The sequence below is a fragment of the Suncus etruscus genome, chromosome 2 (genome assembly GCF_024139225.1).
Source record: "Suncus etruscus isolate mSunEtr1 chromosome 2, mSunEtr1.pri.cur, whole genome shotgun sequence".
Lineage (NCBI taxonomy): Eukaryota > Metazoa > Chordata > Mammalia > Eulipotyphla > Soricidae > Suncus > Suncus etruscus.
The window spans coordinates 6,046,999-6,066,487 of NC_064849.1; the positions used below are offsets into that span (position 1 = coordinate 6,046,999).

The 19,489-nt window shown below is 60.4% G+C and overlaps 3 protein-coding genes and 1 long non-coding RNA gene across 5 annotated transcripts; 3 read left to right on the plus strand and 1 right to left on the minus strand.

The window, feature by feature from the left end:
- Positions 1 to 2,176: 2,176 nt before the first annotated feature.
- Positions 2,177 to 2,640, plus strand: NPW (neuropeptide W; the record flags this gene model as incomplete). The annotated part of the gene is made up of 1 exon (XM_049768862.1): positions 2,177 to 2,640. A coding segment is annotated over exon 1 (456 nt), but the record flags the coding sequence as incomplete, so codon positions are not given.
- An 18-nt stretch (positions 2,641 to 2,658) lies between these two features.
- On the plus strand, positions 2,659 to 3,691 carry LOC126000926 (uncharacterized). The gene is made up of 2 exons (XR_007492863.1): positions 2,659 to 2,726; positions 3,550 to 3,691. It is a non-coding gene; the product is annotated as an uncharacterized LOC126000926 (long non-coding RNA).
- Positions 3,692 to 8,332: 4,641 nt separating this feature from the next.
- NHERF2 (NHERF family PDZ scaffold protein 2) lies at positions 8,333 to 16,336 on the plus strand. Of its 2 annotated transcripts, XM_049768090.1 has the most exons (6): positions 8,333 to 8,672; positions 10,086 to 10,286; positions 13,266 to 13,445; positions 13,638 to 13,791; positions 13,859 to 13,902; positions 15,316 to 16,336. In XM_049768090.1, exons 1-6 carry the CDS (start codon positions 8,460 to 8,462, stop codon positions 15,472 to 15,474), a joined length of 951 nt encoding a protein of 316 aa, XP_049624047.1. In that variant the 5' UTR covers positions 8,333 to 8,459; the 3' UTR covers positions 15,475 to 16,336. The 2 variants fall into 2 exon arrangements, with proteins under 2 accessions (XP_049624047.1, XP_049624048.1); XM_049768091.1 differs by lacking the exons at positions 8,333 to 8,672; positions 10,086 to 10,286 and adding an exon at positions 11,808 to 11,902.
- A 244-nt stretch (positions 16,337 to 16,580) lies between these two features.
- Positions 16,581 to 19,422, minus strand: NTHL1 (nth like DNA glycosylase 1). The gene is made up of 6 exons (XM_049768093.1): positions 19,304 to 19,422; positions 18,192 to 18,424; positions 17,787 to 17,957; positions 17,101 to 17,260; positions 16,839 to 16,944; positions 16,581 to 16,765 (listed from the first exon to the last, which is right to left on the minus strand). Exons 1-6 carry the CDS (start codon positions 19,413 to 19,415, stop codon positions 16,642 to 16,644), a joined length of 906 nt encoding a protein of 301 aa, XP_049624050.1. The 5' UTR covers positions 19,416 to 19,422; the 3' UTR covers positions 16,581 to 16,641.
- Between the last annotated feature and the right edge of the window lie 67 nt (positions 19,423 to 19,489).

The following is a 19,489-nucleotide window of genomic DNA, read 5'->3' on the forward strand; positions in this document are numbered from 1 at the left end:
CTCCCACTTAGCTAGTGAAGTCCCCTCACAGCTCACTCACCCTCCCTTTACTCAGGCTGGCAACCCTCACACCTCACATGGACTCTTGTTCTGGTACCCCCACAACCCACGTTCCCCCCTTCACCACAAGCCTGTGGTCTTCTGACAGAGAGGGGGTGGCTATGGTAGGCCCCTGGAGGGTACAGTCGTGCTGGGCCCACCTGCGCACAGGCACTTCTGGAAGCTCTTCAGCCTGAGGGCTCCCTGAGGAGAGTCCGCAGCAGTGACAGCTCCACATAAGTACTTCTAGCCCCCCCTAATCCCCATTCTCAATCCCCCCAGCCCCCACCCCAATTCCCTAGTCCCAGCAGCTTCCCCTGTTCAGCCCCTTATTCCTCACTCCCTCGCCCCAGTTCTCCTAGTCCTGTCCCCAATCCCCTCAGTCACCCAGCCTCCAATCCCCACTCCCCCACTCCTCCTACTGTGGCTGCCTCCCTTCTGCTCACCCATCAGGCACCACTGTCAGTGGCCATGACTATTCCAGGTGTCCACCATGATATGACAACACTCATCCCCAAGAGTCATGCAGGGCCAAGAGATAGAAGAGGGGGAGAAGTACTTTTCAGCACTCCCTGTTCAAATGTGGGAATAGGTGCAGGAGGCTTGGGTGCTGCGTCCCCTATTTTCTGCCTTCAGCCCAGGCCTTCCCAAGAGGCCCACTTGCTATCTGTATTCCCCTTTCACTGGGGAGTCAGGAGGAGGCTCAGAGTTTGGGGCTGGAGCCATAGCAGAATGGGGAGGGCTTTTGCCTTGCAGGCAGTCTACCAGAATTTGATGCCCAGGTCCCTATGTGGCCCCATGAGCTCTGACAAAGGTGACTCCAGAGCCAGGAGTACTGCAGGGCTGGTGCATTTCAGGGCTGCCCCCTAGGGCTGGGCTTTCAGCAAATGTGTAGTGTGGGTGTGAGACACTGGCTTTGACGCAGGCAAAGTGGGAGGTTATGAAGTTGAGAAGGAAAGAGGGGCAGAGGGCATCCGAAATTGAGGGTGCCAGGAGCCCAGCAAGCATTTGACAAACATATTGCTGATAGGGTTTTGAGTCTAGCATCCAATATGGTCCTCTAGCCTGCGAGTGATTTTGATTTTTTGTTTTTATCTTGTTTTTGGGACACCAGGCAGCACTCAGGGGTTACTCCTAGCTCTGTGCTCAGAAATCACTCCTGGCAGAGACCATATGGGATTCGGGGAATCGAATCTGGGTCCGTCCCAGGTTGGCCATGTGCAAGGCAAATGCCCAACCGCTGTGCTATCACTCCAGTCCCCAGGAGTGATTTTTCTTGTTTTGTTTTTGTTTTTTGGGCCACACCCGGTGAAGCTCAGGGGTTACTCCTGGCTATGCGCTCAGAAATTGCTCCTGGCTTGGGAGCATATGGGACGCCATATGGACACCGGGGAATCAAATGATTTGTCCTAGACTAGTGAAATGCCTTACCACTTGCACCACCGCTCCGGCCCCATCCCCAGGAGTGATTTTTGAGGGCAGAGCCAAGAGTGACCTCTGAGTGCCGCTCAGTATGGCCCCAAAACAAACTAAAAAAAAAAAAAAAAAAAGAATTGAGGGGGTCAGGTGCCAACATGAACTTGTACACAGAAGCAGCCTTGGGCTTTATAGAAAGGGACCAGGCACCCTGGGGGCTGAGTGGAGGCTAAAGAAACTGGGGTAAAGAGGGCTGGACCAGGGGCCGGGCGGTGGCGCTAAAGGTAAGGTGCCTGCCTTGCCTGCGCTAGACCGCGGTTCGATCCCCGGTGTCCCATATGGTCCCCCAAGCCAGGAGCAACTTCTGAGCACATAGCCAGGAGTAACCCCTGAGCGTTACCGGGTGTGGCCCAAAAAAACCAAAAAAAAAAAAAAAAAAAAAAAGAGGGCTGGACCCCAGGAGTCTATAAGTAAGCATCCACCCTACCAGGGGAAGTTGGCGAGCAGGCGCAGGATGGCAGTGAGGCAGGTTCTCCCCTCCTCTCCTCCCTGGGGCCCTCGCTTTCTTCCAGGAAGGAGGATGTGGGCGAAAAACAGGGGCGCACCAGTCGGCATCAGCATCATCACAGCCCGCTGAGGGCCACTTGGGGATCAGCTTCTCTATGAGTACCCCTCCTCGCCTCCCTCCCGCCCCCGCCCCCTGCCATCCCTGTCCAGGGAATCCCCACGATGATGCAAATGCCAGGAGGGGGCCACCCCCCAGCAGATAAAGCCGGGACTGCGGGGCTCAATTCCTCACTCTCCCATGCTCCAGCTCCCCGATCCTGCCCTGCACACAGCTTTGAACCGAGGTCAGCACTGGCCCTGACCCGAGGCCTGAGGATGCCGCACCCCACCGTGCACACACTGCTGTTGGCACCACTGCTGCTGCTGCTGCTTCTGCCACCGGAACCCACCGACGCCTGGTACAAGCACGCGGCGACCCCCAACTTCCACACAGTGGGGCGCGCGGCGGGTCTGCTCCTAGGCCTGCGCCGCTCGCCCCCTGTGTGGCGCCGGGCTCTGCGCCCAGTCGCCGCCACCGAGCTGGACAATGCGCACCGCCGGGGACCGTTAGCTGGAAAGGACAATGCGCCCTCGCTGCCCTCTGGGGTCCAGGCGCCGCGTGGCAGCTCTCAGGCAGAGGTTCCCGTCGGGGCTGCTCGGAACCGGCGCGTCCTGGAGGAGCCACGGGCCGGTGCTGCCTCCTGGAGCTGGACAGAGGAGGGCAGGTAGGTGGTGTAGGGTTCTGGCGATAGGTTCCTCGACGAGGCCAATGCGAGGGTGGGTAAAGGTCTCTTCCAGCCCGTGGCATCCTGCCCGGACTCAGGAAAGAGAGGGAAGACCGAGCCGCAGACCACTCACAGGGAAGGATTGTCAGAGCAATAGGCTTCGTTTATTGAAGGTAGAGACAAGGCTTTTAAGGGGAAACTTTAGGTGGGAAACTGAATGTGGGTAATACAGTTTAGACATTACAGCAACAAGATGGTATGCAGACACAACAGTCAGAAAGTACATGGCGGGGCCGGGCGGTGGCGCTGGAGGTAAGGTGCCTGCCTTGCCTGCGCTAGCCTAGGACGGACTGCGGTTCGATTCCCCCGGCGTCCCATATGGTCCCCCAAGAAGCCAGGAGCAACTTCTGAGCGCATAGCCAGGAGTAACCCCTGAGCGTCACAGGGTGTGGCTCAAAAACAAAAAAAAAAAAAAAAAAGAAAGTACATGGCATCATTGATTTGAATGGTATGCAAAGATAGCAATTTACAATGTCCATGGCATCAGTAAATCAGGAAGCATGTAAAGATAGTTGCAATGCTTATGGCATTATTAGCCTAGACATATTGTTTGACCTGAATGACTTTCTCCTGCACTCAAAACACCAGGGACACAAGTCTCTAAACAGAGACTTTCTTTTATATTCAAGGCCAGCTTGCAGAAATCTCCTTATTTCCTGGCCTCTCTCCTCACAGGTGGGCAAGAAGGTGGGCGTGAGGGGCCGGGTAGGCTACAGGGCCCACTGGGTGCTCACTCAGTCTCACCCTCTGCTTTTCCTTCTAGAGTTTCTGCAGACCCTGCTGAGCTGCTGTGGTCAGCATCCAGGCCCTGAGCATCCAGCCTTCACAGGTCCAGCAAAGCTCTCCCCTCCAATGACCAGCCTATCCCTTCCTTGTGTGCAATAAAGCCCCTGATTGCCAGGCCAGTTCTCTGTGATGTGCCATCCAGCCATGCGTGCACTAATCACCCCACAATGGCAGAAGTGGGACCCGGGCAGATTTGCTGCTGGTCAGTACCCCCCTTTTCTGCTAGTGCAGCTCCTCCAATCTGGGGGAGTCTCCAGACCAGGATCCTTCAGGGTTTCCTCTCCCTATGGGAAAGGGGGGCATGGGCCAGTCTGCTGTCTACCCCAGAAGATGAGCCCATATGCACCCCCTCGTGGTGTTGCAGGGCTCCGAGAGTGGGTGGCCTCACTACGAACAGCGGGGACCCCAGGGCCTGGAATCACAATCTTTTCCTTTTTCTTCAAATTTCCTTCTAATATGGGCCCCCCCACCAAAAAGTAACAAAAAGTAACAAAGCCTTGCCCTCACCCACCCAAGATTCTGCAGAATTTGTGGAACCCCCTCAAGCTCCTCTGATCAATCACAGCCCCTCTCTCTCTCTTTGGATTTGGAGTCACACCCAGCAGTGCTCAGGAGTTACTCCTGGCTCTGTGCTCAGAAACTGCTCCTGGCAGACTCAGGGGACAATATGGGATGTCGGGGATGGAACCCAGGCCAACGCCCTACCACTGTGCTATCACTCGACCCTCAGCCCCTCTTTCCCCTGCCCCTTTGCCTCCTCCTAATCCTAATTCTGGGGAGAAACACAAGCTCCTCATGGCTCCCTTCTCTGCTGTCTCGGTCATTGCTGCTGGGCACTGCCCCTGATGACCAGGCAAAGACTCTGCAGGCTTGTCTGACCCACTGCTAGAGCTGGGTTGACCACATGCTCTCCTGTGGGCACAGGAAGCCCAGAACTCCCCACTGGCCATTGTTCTTCACCCCAAATGTGTTCTTTTCTGTACCCTTAATTTGGAAATTCTATTTGCTCTCCTAATTCTTTCTCTGCTTGTTGCTGGGGCCTCACTCAATTCTCAGCCTGATGGTTGCACCTTATGGTGCTTAGAGACAAAGCCAGTTTCTTTGGGAGGGGGGATATTCACTCCTATTGGTACTCAGGGCTTACTTCTGGCTCAGTGCTTAGGGATCACTCCTGGCAGGCTCGGGGGATCATATGGGGGTACTGGGGATTGAATTTGGGTTGGCCACACGCAAGGCTGTCCTATCGCTGCAGCTCTGAAGTTCAATTCCTTCACCCTGTGCTCAACCTAGCCCCTCAGTCCATATTATCTCTTCTGTCCCCAGTCAGTACTATCTCTCAAGCCCATCAACCTGTACTATCTCTCCAGTTTCTTCCCTCCCAAGTCTTTCTGGAGCCTATCCACCCCAAATCCACACAAACTATGGAGAGGGCCCAGCAGGAACTTTATGGGGGCCCAGATGGCCTCAGACTCTGTTCATGCTCTCTGACCCGCCCGCCCCCCCCCCCCCAAGCCCTGTGCTTCTCCACATCGTTCCTGTTCCTGACACCACAAGCCTCAGTGTACAGGCAGCCGCATGGTCCCACTAGGACAGGGAGAAATCCACACTCTAGTCCTCACTCTTCCCTCCTCTCCCAGCCAGTGAGAATGGAGAATATTCTGGAACAGCCTCGCACTCAACCCAGAGCAGCATCCAGGGTTTCAAAACTGCTCCATCTCTAGCTGCTCCTGAGGCCAGGACTCAGCTCACTGACCCCTGCTCTTGCTTTAGTGCCCAGGCCCGAAGATGTGGTCCTACTCGAACCCAGCAGAGTCAAGGGATCGAATCCAAACCAGGGTTGACCTTATGCGAGATATTCCTGTCGAGCTCTCCGGGCCCAGGCCAAGGGATTAACTTGCTTCTGCCCAGAAAGGCGGGTGCGAGATCCTAGAGTCCTACCCCCCAAATCTTGGCAGCCCTAAGCCAAGGGTCCCATATCAAAGTCAGGGGAAGAGGGCGTGGGTAGGATGAGGGTAGCCAGTAAGCGCGCTCCGCCTTTGCCGCAGTCCCTGGGGCGAGTCAATTCCTCCAATGGGCGGCAGGTGGCGCTAAACGGCTGTTCTTTTGGTCCAGGCCTTCGGCAGGCGACTCTGGAAGGGGACCCTGGTTCCCCCTCGCCCCTCGTTCCTCACCGCATTTTCCATGCAGACTCCCTCGGAGCCTGGGTGTCTGCAGTTCCCGTTCTTCTTGCTCTTGCGCTCATTTCCCTGCTCTTGCTGAAGCAGGGCCTGCCCATCTCTGTGGGGCCATTAATGCCCATTAGGTAGAAATCATTGGGCCATTACCCTGTGTCCAAAGGGGCCCAGCCCTCCTTCAGCCACTCCCCACAATCCGCCCTTGTTTCCTACCGCTGAGGCTATGGCGGGGATGCCAGCTCAAAGTACCTGGACCTGGGGCACCTCCCACATTCCTCCTGGTACCTAGTCTCCATCTCCTCCCTGAGGCCCTCCGCAGAGACCCCAAGGTGGGCAGCCCCCCCACAGACAACACTCTCCACACCTAGTCTGCCCCTCCTCTCTGGGCTGGCCCCCAGCCCCAGCACTGCAGGCCAAGACAGTCGGTCCTCCACAGTGCCCCATTCCCCCATTCGCACGCTCTAGTCTTCCAGTCCTTCTTCCTGCGCCCCTTTGGCTGTTCCTGGGGTCCCCTGGGGTTCTTTTGTGTGTCCTTCCTCTCAGGGCTACAGTTTGGGAAGTGTTACTGTGTTACCTTCCCCAGTACTTCCTCTGTTCTCTTTGTGCTCTGGGTGTTACAAAAGAAACAATCAGCACTAAACGGGATGACAAATTTGAGTCACTGAGCCCAGTCACTGAGCTGTCTGCCTCCCCAAATCAAGATGGAATCCGGGGGCCGGGGAAATAGCACAGGGTTGGGCATTTGCCTTGCACGCAGCCGACCCAGGAGATGGACCTGGGTTCAATTCCCGACATTCCATATGGTCCCTGAGCCTGCCAGGAGCAATTTCTAAGTGCAGAGCCAGGAGTAACCCTTGAACCCTGTCCGGTGTGCCCCCCCAAAAAACCCCAAAAACCGAAGATGGAATCTCTATTCTGAACTGATTGTGTCCCCACACCCCAGGCAGTCATAGCCCCTAGAAATGTGTGGCTGGGGAACTGGTTTCCCAGGTCTTCCCTGGGTGCCCTCCCTCTCACTGAGGTAAGCCCAGCCCAAAGGGTCCCTCCCTTTGAGGATGCAGATGTGCCCTTGAATAAAGCTGTTGTCCATCCACACGTTAGGGTGGACCCACTGTGTGACAGGGGGCTCCTTTGTGGCTCTGGGGTGCCATGGCCCTGAGCCCTGACTCCCCATCATGCAGGCTGTGTCTACTCAGTGGTGCTGCCCAGTGGGAGTCCACCCAGGCCCCAGGGGCTGACCCACAGCTTGTCTCACAGAGGGGACCCAGGTCTCTGCCTTCTTTTTTGGGGGGAAGGCGTTTTGAGTCACATCTGGCAGTGCTCAGGGGTTACTCCTAGATCTGTGCTCAGAAATCGCTCCTGGCTCCAGGGTGTGGGGGGCACATGGGATGCTGGGAATTGAACCGGGTCCGTCAAGGGTTGGCTATGTGCAAGGCAAATGCCCTACTGCTCTACTATCGCTCTGGCCCCAGATCTCTGCCTTCTTCCTGACATAGGGGACCAGGCCCAGGGGTTGATGGATCTGCACTGCCCAATGCCCCTCTGCACTGTCTCGGGCAGCAGCACAACTGGACAGATCTCACCCACTGGACAGGCTGGCGGCCAGTGGGGGTGGCCAGCCAGGCGGGTGCTGGGAGCACGATGAGGGGGCCTGAGTAGCTTTTAGGAGCAGTAGCTGGGTGTGGATACCCAAGGGGCCCTTACCCAGGAGGCTGCCTAGAGGCAGGCCCTGACCTAGGGTGGTGGCTGAGCCCTGGAGCAAGGAGCCAGGAGGCAGCTTAGAACCTGGGAACCAAACCGCTGCCTTCATGGGGAACTGTTTGGGCTGGTTCCGTCTGTCTTCTGGGCATCAGGTATGGCAGGCACAGGGATCCCTGGGGAAGCTTCTGGAATGGGAAGACAGGCCTGGGGCTCTTCAGCCCTCCCTGGTCTGATACAGGCCTCAAGGACCTGACCACCCCAGTCCCTCCCGAGGGCTGTCCCCCATGTGGGGCTTCCTGGGAGGGGAGGAAGAAAGGGATGGTTCTCACATCTCCCATCTCCCAGCCCTCAGCAGATCTGGATCTGGCGGGCAGTGCAGAGGGATGGACAGTTGCAGAGAAAAGAATGGGGGGGGGGGCGGCAGTTGGATGCTGCTTGCTTGGAAAGGGCAGGCAGGCACCAGCTCTTTCTGGGTGGCCCCCCAAAGACTTGGCTCAGACACCCAGGAATGGGGTGTCCGCGGCGGGCGGGCAGCCTCTATATATCCTGGTCCTATAAGAGGTTCCCTTAGCCCAGGCCTCTCTTTCCAAGCCCTTCCTCACCTGCAGAGCGAGCCCCCAGGGGTGCACACAGTAGGGTGGTCGCCAATGGGTCCCGTTCCCTGCCTGGGCGACCGAGACGCTCGCGGTGGCCTGCCAGCGGGGGGCCAACACCGGGCAGCGGGGGGCCGGCGGTGCGGGGCGGCGAGGGCGCGCGGGGCCCGCAGCCTCCCCGGGCTGCACGGTGCGCCGAGCGGGGTCCCGGCCCGGAGGGCGGAGCGGGGGCGGAGCGGGGGCGGCGCCGGGGCAGCCAGAACCGTGGGAGCCCCGGGAGCGGGAGCGGGAGCCGGAGCCACAGCGGCCGGAGCGGGAGTCGGAGCCGGAGCCGGAGCCGGAGCCGCCCCGAGGAAGGAGCCGCGCCGGGCGAGCCATCCCGGGCCGGGCCGGGCCAGGCCGGGGGGACTTGGGGAGCCATGGCCGGGCCCGAGCCGCTGCGGCCGCGCCTGTGCCGCCTGGTGCGGGGCGAGCAGGGCTACGGCTTCCACCTGCACGGCGAGAAGGGCCGCCGCGGCCAGTTCATCCGGCGCGTGGAGCCCGGCTCCCCGGCAGAGGCGGCCGCCCTGCGCGCCGGGGACCGGCTGGTCGAGGTCAACGGCGTGAACGTGGAGGGCGAGACGCACCACCAGGTGGGCCCCGCCGGCCCTGCCCGGCCCTGGGGTGGTGGGCGCTGCGACCCCGACCCGCTCCCCGTGGCGGGAGGGCACGCACCAGGCTCGGGGGGCGTGGAGGAAGCTGCGGACGTGGCCACCGACCGACGCGCCTGGCAGCCAGCCCCTCCAGGGAAGCCAGGTCCTGCACCCACCCCGGGGGCCCAACCGCACTCGGCCACCACCAGCCCAGTCTGCGGCCTTTGTGGGCTTGGCACCTGGAGGGGCACACGGGCAGCGGGGGAGGCAGGCGAGAGCTGCCCTTCCCTCCTGTGAGCAGCACCAGCTGGTGGCCTGCGTGGGGGAGGTGGCACGGATAGTGCCACCTGTGTGGTGTGCCTCCCTCGGCGGGCGGGCATGCCTGGTTCTGCCCCTCTGCACCAGCGGCAGGCGGGTCGGACTGATTTGGGAGCTGGGGGACAGTGGTCCTGCCTCCTGCCGCTGCGGTGACCCCAGGGAGGAGGGCAGAGCAGAGACCCTGGCACTGACTCCTTCTCCACCTCTGCTGGGGTCCTTGTCACCCCTCCCGATCCTGGCACCCTCTCAGCTGGTTCTTGCCCATCCATCTGTCTCTGTCCACCTGGCCCCCACCTCCACCCGGATAAGGCTGTTTGCCAAGGGAGGAGGTGCAGGGCTGTCCGCGTCTTGGGCCTCTGAGCCTCGAACACACTGTCTCCAACACCCACTTCGCCGAGGGGTAGATCAGGGTGACTGTCCAGGGTTTTCTACCAGGAGACAGCACTACTGGGTCGCCCAGAGGGTGGCCAGGACTCCGGAGGGCCAGGGAGAGAACCGGTTGCACTCCCATGTGGTCACTCCTGCCTGCTCGGGGCACTGGCGCTCTGGCGCTCAGGCAGGTGGCCGCAAGGCTTCCCCCCCCCCCCCGTGCCACCTCCCTCTGGGTCCATTCCCACTTACCAGCCCGTGTGGACACTGGCTGGGCTCGCAGGCTCATGCTTTGCTTCATGGTCTGCAGAGGCGGGTCCAGGTGCAGTGCTGAGGCAGGGGCAAGGCTGGGGAGCAGAGCAGCCACACTTGGGCAGCCCAAAAGGGTCCTGTCCCTCAGCCCCAGACTGAGAGAAGCTGATGGCTTCAGGCTTGAGAGCACCATGTGCGCACATGCCTGCACACACACATACTCATGAATACACATACTTACACGCACACACAGGTTGGAAGCCCAGCCCTGTAGATTAGTTTGCATTTTCCTGGAGACCCTCCTGTGGAGACTCGAGCTGGCGGGACCTGGGCAGGGGTGGGTGCTGCCGAGCAGAGCTGGCAGTGGGGGATGGGGTGGAGCAGTGGGCCTCTCAGTCCAGCTGCCCACCCTGGTCTGCTGGGCCCCTGTGCCGTCCCGAGCGGTGGCCCTGACCGGCTTGCATTCCTGCCTAGGTGGTGCAGAGGATCAAGGCCATAGAGGGACAGACCCGGCTGCTGGTGGTCGACAAGGACACAGATGAGGAGCTACGCCGACGACAACTGACCTGCACCGAGGACATGGCCCATCGAGGGCTGCCGCCTGCCCACGATCCCTGGGAGCCGAAGCTGGACTGGGTGCCAGCGGGTGGCCTGGGCTCTGAGGCCGGCCAGAAGGTAGGCTGGGCTCAGCCTGCTTTGGGCATCCTGTCCTGGTCCCCCACACTGGCTCACCCTCCCTTTGGCCATCACTGGAGCCTCTCTCCTCTGGTGCTTTGGGATGCAGGGAGGCAGCTTGGTCCTGACTCTACCCTGGGATTTCCCCTGATGAAGCCTTGAAGGACCAAATGTCCAACCCAGTCTGTATCTTTTTTTGGTTTTTGGCCACACCCGGTGACACTCAGGGGTTATTCCTGGCTCTGTACTTGGCAGGCACAAGGGATCATATGGGATGCCAGGAATCAAACCCAGGTCCATTCCAGGTGGGCCGTGTGCAAGAAGGCAAAAGCCCTATTACTGTGCTATCACTCCAGCTCCTGGCCCTTTCTATCTCTTTGAACCCTGAATCTGAAGAGCTGTGATGAGGCTGCTGTTGGGGCCAGCCTGGGGCCGGCACTGAGGCTGTGTGCTCAGGGGCTGGGGCACAGGTTGTGCATTCAGATGAGGGGCTGCGGCACCCACAGGACTGAGGAAAAGACTGTCCCCCCAGGTGGCTGCCCAGGGTACCCTGCTGGCATCATCCAGCAGCAGGAAGACATGCCCCAAGTCTTTGTTCTTGACTGCCCCTGTGCCTTCTCTCCTGGAGGGCACTGGGCCCCTCTGTGGGCTCTGCGGGGGGGGGGGGGGGCGCAAATCTGAGGGCTAGGAATTTGGGTACCTGTGATGCTCCAGAGCAGGTGCTCCCTGAGGTGTGTTGAGGGACAGGGAGGTGAGCTGGGGGGGGCTCCTGAGGAAGCCCCCCAGGGTGCTTGCCCTGAGCAGGGGCTGAGCTCACCTTCCTGTGGAAACTCCACCCCCCTTATCTGCAGGGCTGGGCCTTCCCGCTATTTCAGGCCTGGGACGGGCTTCCTCCACTTGTCTATTTAGAGGAACAAAGTGGGGCCCTGCTTGGTGGGGGGGGGTCCTAAAAGGCCAGGGTCCCCGATTTCTTGGGGCAGATCCCCCACAGGTGCATCCTGTGTTCTGCTCGCCTTTCCCAGGGTGCTGGAGAGCTCTGGCATCTAGTGGGACAGGAGATGGGGAAACAGGCTCTGCTTGGGTGTAGGAGAAAGGACCAGCAACATCTGTGGGCACCACAGGGCAGGGCAGGGGCAGGGAACCGGCTGCGGGGCCTTCTGGGGGTCACTCTTTGGGCCTCGTCCCTGCAACGGGCTGGGGGTGCCACAGTCCTCGGAAGTGATGCCAGAGCCAGGCCACCGGCAGGCCCACCAAGTGAGGTGACAGTGGTGAGACCAGCCTCTGTTCTGGGGCGGGGGTCCCCCAAGCTAGGTGGGGCTCCCCAGCACTTCCTTCCTTCCTTTCTGGCATAGAAGTGGGTTGAGACAGGCAGCAGGCGCCAGGCTGGGGGCTGGGTCACCACCCTGGTCCCCTAGTGACTCAGTCCAGTCCCCACCCATCCCAGGGGAGCCTGGCCCTCAGAGGGACCGAATAAATGGGGTGGGCGGCTGGACCAGCCCCACAACTCGGTTCACTCACCAGCTATCAGCTGTCTCATGGCCCGCTCCGGGACCGCCACGCCACCCGCCCCAGGCCCTGGTACCCTTTCTAGGACCCTGATGCAGGGGCCTGTGCAGGTCAGGAGGGGCACAGGGTGGGCACCGAGGGCACCAGCCAACAGGTTAGCGCTGTGCCCCTGGGCGGGAAGAGGATATTCTGGCCTCGCTGTGAGCCACCCACCGAACAAGGGGCTTTTCTCTGCTGGCCTCCAAGAGCACAGCAGGCCCGGGGTCCCCCCCAGGCTGGTCTCTTTGTCTTGGTGCTCTAGGATCCCAGAGGAGAGGCTCTGAGGGCTGGGGGAGGAGGCAGGAAGTGCTAGGAGCCAGAGCAGGAATTCGAGCAATGTGCTGCTGCCTGGCCACGTCCCACACCACCGCCCAGCCTCAGCCCGACCCCCCAAAGTCTGATGTCTGGGACTCCTGAGGCTGGGGTGCTCTTGTTGGGGGCTTGGCCATCTGAGTTGACATAGAAGTGTCCACTCTGACCCCCGGGGCCGAAGGCAGGGGGTTGGCATGTAGGTTGGCAGGCAGGTGTGCGTGTATGTACTTTTTTGCTGGGTGCAAGCGCCCTGTGCGTCCTATCAACCCGACCCTGTCCTGCTAGCCTGGCCAGTCTCACCAGGCAACTCTGGGCTTAGAGCGTAAGCCCACTCCCAGCTGTCAACCAGCAGTGCTCTTTCTGGGTGCTGCGGACCCTACGGGGTCAGGGAAGAGGCGGGACAGGAAGAGGGTGTTCTCCATAGACAGGAAGGCCAGCGCCAAAGCCAGGCGCCGCCCGTAGTCCTGCCCAGAGGGGTCCATAGCAGGTCTGGGCCTGGGCTCGCTCAAGGGGCTCTGGGCTGCAGGTGGAGCAGTGGTGGGAGAAGGGGAGGCCCCGGACGGCACCTCCACACCCCACACGCACGAGCTCCACCGCAGCATCCCTGGAAACCTGAGCTGCCTGCTGCCCGCTGCCCTGGCTCCTGCCTCCTGCTCGCACTGAGCCTGCGGCCGCTGGTCAGCCAGCTCTGCTGCCCTCCAGGCTGAGTGTGTGCCCGGCGGAGCCACAGGATGCCAGAGGTATAGCAAGGCAGGGTGTCGGGGCGGGCAGACAGGCCTCCTATGGGAGTATTGGCAGGAAGGCCAGGAGGTACCTACTCGTCTAGCCCCTCAGGCAGCTCAGTTTGTTCTGGAATGTGAAAGTAAACAGGAGGCCGGGCTGCAACCCCGAGGGAACAGGGAACAGATGAGGCCAGGCTTGGGGCAGGGCCGGGGACAGCAGGACCTCATGGGGACATCTGGGACGTCAGTAGTGCATAGACTTGGGGCTGTGTCCCAGAGAACAGGCTGAGCCCCCGGTCTGTCATGTCCACCAAGCTCTTCTGTCCCAGGTTCCCCCAGCTCCCTAGTCCAACTGCTGGTGGTTTCGGGGTGCCAGGGCCTCACCTCCTCGTTCCTACAGGATGCCAATGGGCCCCCGCGGGAGCTGCGCCCACGCCTATGCCATCTGCGCAAGGGACCCCAGGGATACGGCTTCAACTTGCACAGTGACAAGTCACGACCAGGCCAGTACATCCGTTCCGTGGACCCTGGCTCACCTGCCGCCTACTCCGGCCTCTGTGCCCAGGACCGTCTCATCGAGGTACCAACTGCGTGCAAGGATTCCCACCCCCCCTTCTGCCCAAATGTGTCCCTAAGTGTCTGGGGAGATGCTGGAACTTGAGCTGCCAGCTGGTGACAGGATTGATGAATATTTGATGTGATGCTGGGCCAGGTGGCATGAGGGCTCAGGGGCCACCCGATGCAGTGCTGACCCCACCATTGGCCCCTGCAGGTAAATGGTCGGAATGTGGAGGGGCTGCGGCATGCCGAGGTGGTCGCCAGCATCAAGGCGCGTGAAGACGAGGCGCGGCTGCTTGTGGTGGACCCCGAGACGGACGAGCACTTCAAGCGGCTGCGGGTGACTCCCACGGAGGAGCACGTGGAAGGTGGGGTTGTTAGGACCGGGGTGGCTGGGGATGAGGGGCAGCAGCCGCTGACACACTGTTCCCACAGGGCCACTTCCATCGCCTGTCACCAACGGGACCAGCCCCACCCAGGTAAGAGTGGGGAGTGAGGGGGTCTGGGAGACGCTGGGCACTCCAGCCTCATGGAACACCCCCCCCCCTCGCCCCCAATGCCTGTCCTGGGGCAAGAGTGCTCCTGACATTCATCTGGACTGTTTCAGCTTGAGTGACCTGATGTCACTTGTGTGACAAGTGTCTCTTTTTTTTGTTTTGTTTTGTTTTTTTGGGGCCACACCCGGCGGTGCTCAGGGGTTACTCCTGGCTGTCTGCTCAGAAATAGCTCCCGGCAGGCACGGGGGACCATATGGGACACCGGGATTCGAACCAACCACCTTTGGTTCTGGATCGGCTGCTTGCAAGGCAAACGCCGCTGTGCTATCTCTCCGGGCCCTGACAAGTGTCTCTTGAGAGACCTGGGCCTCAGCATCCCCCTTCCCTCCCTGGTGTACCCCTGAGACCACATACCCGGGCCACGTAGCTGAAGGCAGTCTTGGGGGTTAGTGGCGACTTGTACCACTGCCCAACAGGGTATAAGTGTGGCACTGCCGCTCACATGTGCTCGGTCACGTGCAAGCATGCATATCTGGGAACGCATATATGCGAACGAAGAAGCATGCATGCATGGAACACATAGAGAAGCATACATACGAGAAGGCATGGAGCACATATGTATAAGACCACGTGGAGAGGTTGTGTGTTGTGTGTGCGAACAGGTGGATAAGCATGTGGCAACACATGGAGAAAAGCACATGGCTGAACAGGGTGCGCATGCAATGTGAACACGGGAAAGCATGTGGGGAAACATGTAAAGCATGCAGATATGCGAATGCATGGAGAAGCAGGCGTGCGACCGTATGTAAAAGCATGCATGGAGAAGCATGTAGGCATGTGGACAAAGAGGGTGCATGTAAGTGCATAGATAAGTACACATGTATGTGAGTGACAAGCATGTATGTGTGTGAACAGAAACATATATGTGTATGATCATGACAAACAGGCACACAAGCACGAGGTACGCACGTCTACATTTGCACATGCCAGCATGTGGCTGTACTGGGCAATGTGGACTCTGCATCCATGTACGCAAGTTGCATAGCGTGTGGTATCTGAATGTGTTCATGTATGAACATGCACACCTTGCATCTAAGCCCTGCATGAACGGTATAGGGCACACGCACGCTCACGGCTCACCCTGCATGTCACGTGCGCACACATCAGGTGGGTGGCGTGTACGCCTTGCGTAGACTGTTTACATGTGGCATGTCTGAACTCAGTGCTCGGCAGGGCCACGGAAGCCACACCTGCCTCATCCTGAAGGGACCAGCCGACTTCGGTGGGGAGGCAAGAGATGGCGGGGCCTGCCCAAGCCAAGAGCTGTGCCCCTCCAGGGCGCTTGGCCTCTTGAGGGGCCGGTGGTGGGGGCTCAAGGGCGCTTTGCTCCCGCAGGATGGCAGCCTGTGGAAGCACGACCCCTTTCAGGAGAGCGGGCTCCACCTGAGCCCCACGGCGGCTGAGGCCAAGGAGAAGGCACGGGCCACTCGCATCAACAAACGGGCGCCCCAGATGGACTGGAACCGGAAGCGCGAGATCTTCAGCAACTTCTGAGCCCTGCCTGCTGCGCTGGCCTCCTCCCTGCACAGCTCTGGGGTCCCGCCCAGCCCAGAGCCCCCTCATCCCATGGACTGGAGGGGGTACCCCAGCGAGCTTCTCCGCCGCAGGGTGCTGGGGAGTGAGGCAGCCGATGTGGGAGGAGGCCCCCAGACATACAGATGCCCAGAGAGACAGTGGGAGGAGGGTCAAAGAGGAGGGGAAGTGTTGGGAGAGGAGGAGGAGGAGGAGAAGCAGGGGACGGGGGAGGAGGGAGGAGGTGATGGGACTGGAAAGGAAGGAGGAGGTGAGGCCAGCAGAGGGGGAGGGAGTTTGCAGGGCAGCCAGTATCCACCCTGCAGGGCAGGGCCTGCTGACTTAGAGGAATTCTTGTTTTCGCTTTGACCCCCCCCACCAAGAGCTCTGGCTCCACACATGTTTCCACTTAAAGCCACAGCCCCGCCCCACGCCCCCGGGATGCTCGCATCCTCCCAGCGAGACACCCTTTATTTGCCCATCCTGTGGCCGAGTTGCCCAGGGCCACCCAGAGGCCGGGCACAGGCTGCAACCCAGGTTCTTTGTGCCCCTGTCCATCAGTGGCCTGGGCACAAGCACGCTTGGAGGGGCCAAGGATGGAGGCCGGACCTAGGAACTGGTGCAGCCTCTGGATAGGCCCCTTGTTCCCATGGGGGGAAAAGGGGGGGACAGCTGAGGCTGGGGGGAAGCTGGATCGGGTCAGGACCCAGGATCCCAGGCTGCCGGGCTCATTCTGTCCCCTAACCCCCCAGGCCCTTTCTCTATGCCTGAACCAGACCATGTTGCTGTCTGCCTTGTAAGCCATAGCGCATGCGCGCCCTCGAATAAACAGGCCTTCCCTGAACTCCTGTCCTTCCTGCACTCTCCTACAGGCATCTGGGCTCTGAAACTGGATCCCGGTCCTCAATCCCCCCTGGCTCGTCCCCCAGCCCCTCTCCCAGCATTCTTGGGGGTATTGTTGTGTCCTTTGCAGCCTCCTTGGAACCCTGTCCCAGTGCCCCCAGCACCCTCTCCACTGGTGGTGGACTTCCTGGCCCCAGCCAGGCCCTGCACAGGTTAGAGATCATGAGACTGCCAGGCCGAGTTGCAAATGTTCCAAACTTTATTACAAATTCTCCAAGGTTCCCAGCGGCTGTCCTACGTTCGGGCTCAGAACTGCAGGGCGGAGGGGCACAGGTTTCGGTTGAGGCAGGTCTGGCAGTGTGGGCGGATGGGCAGGCATATCTGCTGGCCGAAGCCCACCAGGAGTCCATTAAGTTCACCCCAGAGTTCCCTGTGGACAGGGGCATGTCAGGAAGGAGAGTGAGATGCCACCCCCTACCTGGATAGCACCCAAGGTCCCCCACCTGGGCAGCCACTCTTCCAGGGCTGTACGGGTAGCCTCTGGGGACTTCGTTGTCCTCTTGGTCCACCCAAGCCGGTTGGCAATTCTGTGCACATGTGTGTCGACTGCTGCTCAGAGAAGGAGACAGGGGCGTTCCTCTGAGCAGAGAGAAGGGCACAGGTCTCCTTGGCTCTTCTCTGGGCCCCCACAGGGCCACAGAGTCCCGTGCCCCTCGTCTCTCCCCTAAGTCCAACTTGGCGCCCCAAGGTGTGTGCACCACTCACCAATGCCTGACACGGTGCCCCAGGCCAGGGCCATGGCCAAGTGTGCCATCTTGGGCCCGACCCCTGGCAGAGCCACCAGCTCCGCCACTGAAGTGGGAATGTCCCCATTGTAGCGCTGCTGCAGAATGGAGGTCACCTGCTTGATGAACTTTGCCTTGCTCTGCAATGCAGGGGGTCATATTGGGGGAACCCAAGGTGACTGGTGCATTCATCCCCTGTGTGAAGGGAAACTTCCTGGCCACCCGCCCAGCCATAGGAGCTGGTAGGAGGCACCCAGCACAGGCCTGCAGGCAGAGAAGCTGGAGTTTGGGGTTCCCCAGAAGCTGCCAGGCCAGCTGGGTGGTTCCCATCCTGCACGGCCCGGAGGCTATTTCAGTCCCATCTGACTAGCAGCAGCCCACACCGATGTAGGGGAACTGCCTGCCTGCCTGCCTGCCTGCCAGCCCGCCCACAGCCCACTACATAACTTAGGCACCAGCTGAAGAGGGAGAGTGCTCCGGAGCAAGGGGGACTGAAGTAAACAGTGAGAAAGACATAGAACAGCTTCTAAGGAAGCTCAGGCAGGGCTGGTTCGGGCAAAGGGGAGGAAGGAAGGGGTGGAGGAAGACAGGAAAGGCTCAGAGCAACAGGCCCCAGGGAAGGTCCCAGCTCCAGGGCAACTGAAGGAGGCAGGAGGGCAGGCTCACTCTCCAGAAGCCCACAGGGTAGATGAGGGCGCCCAGCGTGTGTTCATCGGTCTGCAGAACAGAGGCCACCGTCAGGCCCCGGGCGCGCAGGCGCTGCATGGCTGCCGCAGTCACCTGGTCCTTGGTCTGGCTGGATAGCATCAGTGACAGCAGCACCTGGTATCTCCGCACCTGTGGGGTTGCAGTGGGTCCTGGGCATGTGCCAAGCCCTTGCCTGCCCTCCATTCCCTTTAGCTCCCCTCGGGGGCTCAGGGACATCGACAGCAGCTGGCCTCCCCCAGTGGCAATGTGGTCTGCTCAGTAACGGGAAAGTGAGCTGAGTGTGTGGAATGGGACCAGGTGTGCAGGAGAGCTCTAAGCATGGGGCAGGCGCCCTGCAGGCCGGTCAGCCTGCCAGAGGCCTACCTCTGGGGGTGCGCCTGGGTCCTGGCAGTGTGCTGCGCCCAGCTGGTCCACAGGTGCATCCTTCCTGCTCCTCATGGTACGGATGTTTGCCAGCTGCTGCCGCCAGTTCAGCGGCTCCCAGCTGGCCTCCTGGGGCTCCATGTGCTCTTTCTCCCCTGCTGGAGCCTCATAAGCTACACAGGACCTTGGCACTTTCTTCCGTGAATGCCACCCTGGACTGTGGTTTTTCTGTCCTGCAAAATATGCTCTTCAGTCCCTTCACATGCCCTGGGAAGGTCTGTGGTAGAGCCTGGATCTCACCTCTCCAAACTATAGATCACTCCCAGGCTGTCAGCCATGGCTCAGGGTGCTCTGACCCCAACATACACTGCCAACCTGCCTTACACCAATGTCCACTGATGCTGAGGAGGTTGGGGCTCTTGCTTACTCACCCAGCTCCCCTCTCTCTTGTTTGGTATAACAAATCCCTTGTTTGGGTTATCCCCAGGAACCCCCAAATCTGGGCTCCCTCTGGCAAATCCTGCAGTGAGACCCTGATGGTCTCGCGCAAATGAGTGTTATGGGCACATCGTAGACCCCGAAAGGTGACAGTCTGAGTGGGTGGAGGGCCTGGCGCTTCCCTATAAGCCCCCCACTCTTCTAAGAGGCGGCAGGGGTGGGTAGGGGGAAGATCCAAGCTGGGGAGCAGTGGGGACAGGGAGGGTGGGACCCACACAGAGCCTGACACAAGCTGAGAAACATAAGGCAGGCAGCGAGTGGACCAGGGCAACTTCCCGTTGGGGACAAGAGTAGGTGCTTGGGGCTCGAGAGATAGCATGAAGGTGGGACGTTTGCCTTGCATGCAGAAGGACGGTGGTTCGAAACCCGGCATATCCCATATGGTCTCCTGAGCCTGCCAGGAGCGATTTCTCAGCATACAGTCAGGAGGAACCCCCTGGGCACGGCCGGGTATGACCCAAAAAAACAAACAAACAAACAAAAAAAGAAGTAGGTGCTTGCATCTGGAAGCAGGGCGGGAGCCCTAGGCTGTGAATCTCAGTGCGCAGCGCGGGGCTGGGTGTCCTAGGAACCTCGTTTCCCCGCCGCCCTTCGTGTGCTACCTGCAGCGCTACCTGCAGCCTCCCCTGCCGTCCGGGGCGGCGAGGATTCGTCCGAGGCTCGCCGCAGCCCAGGAGGCAGACTTCTCCTCCGACTGCGGGTAAGCATCCTCGCGGCGACCCTCATGCAGCACACACACGCTACGAACTACACTTCCCGGCGGCCCCCGCGGGAGCGCCAGCGCCACGTGACGCAGCCTC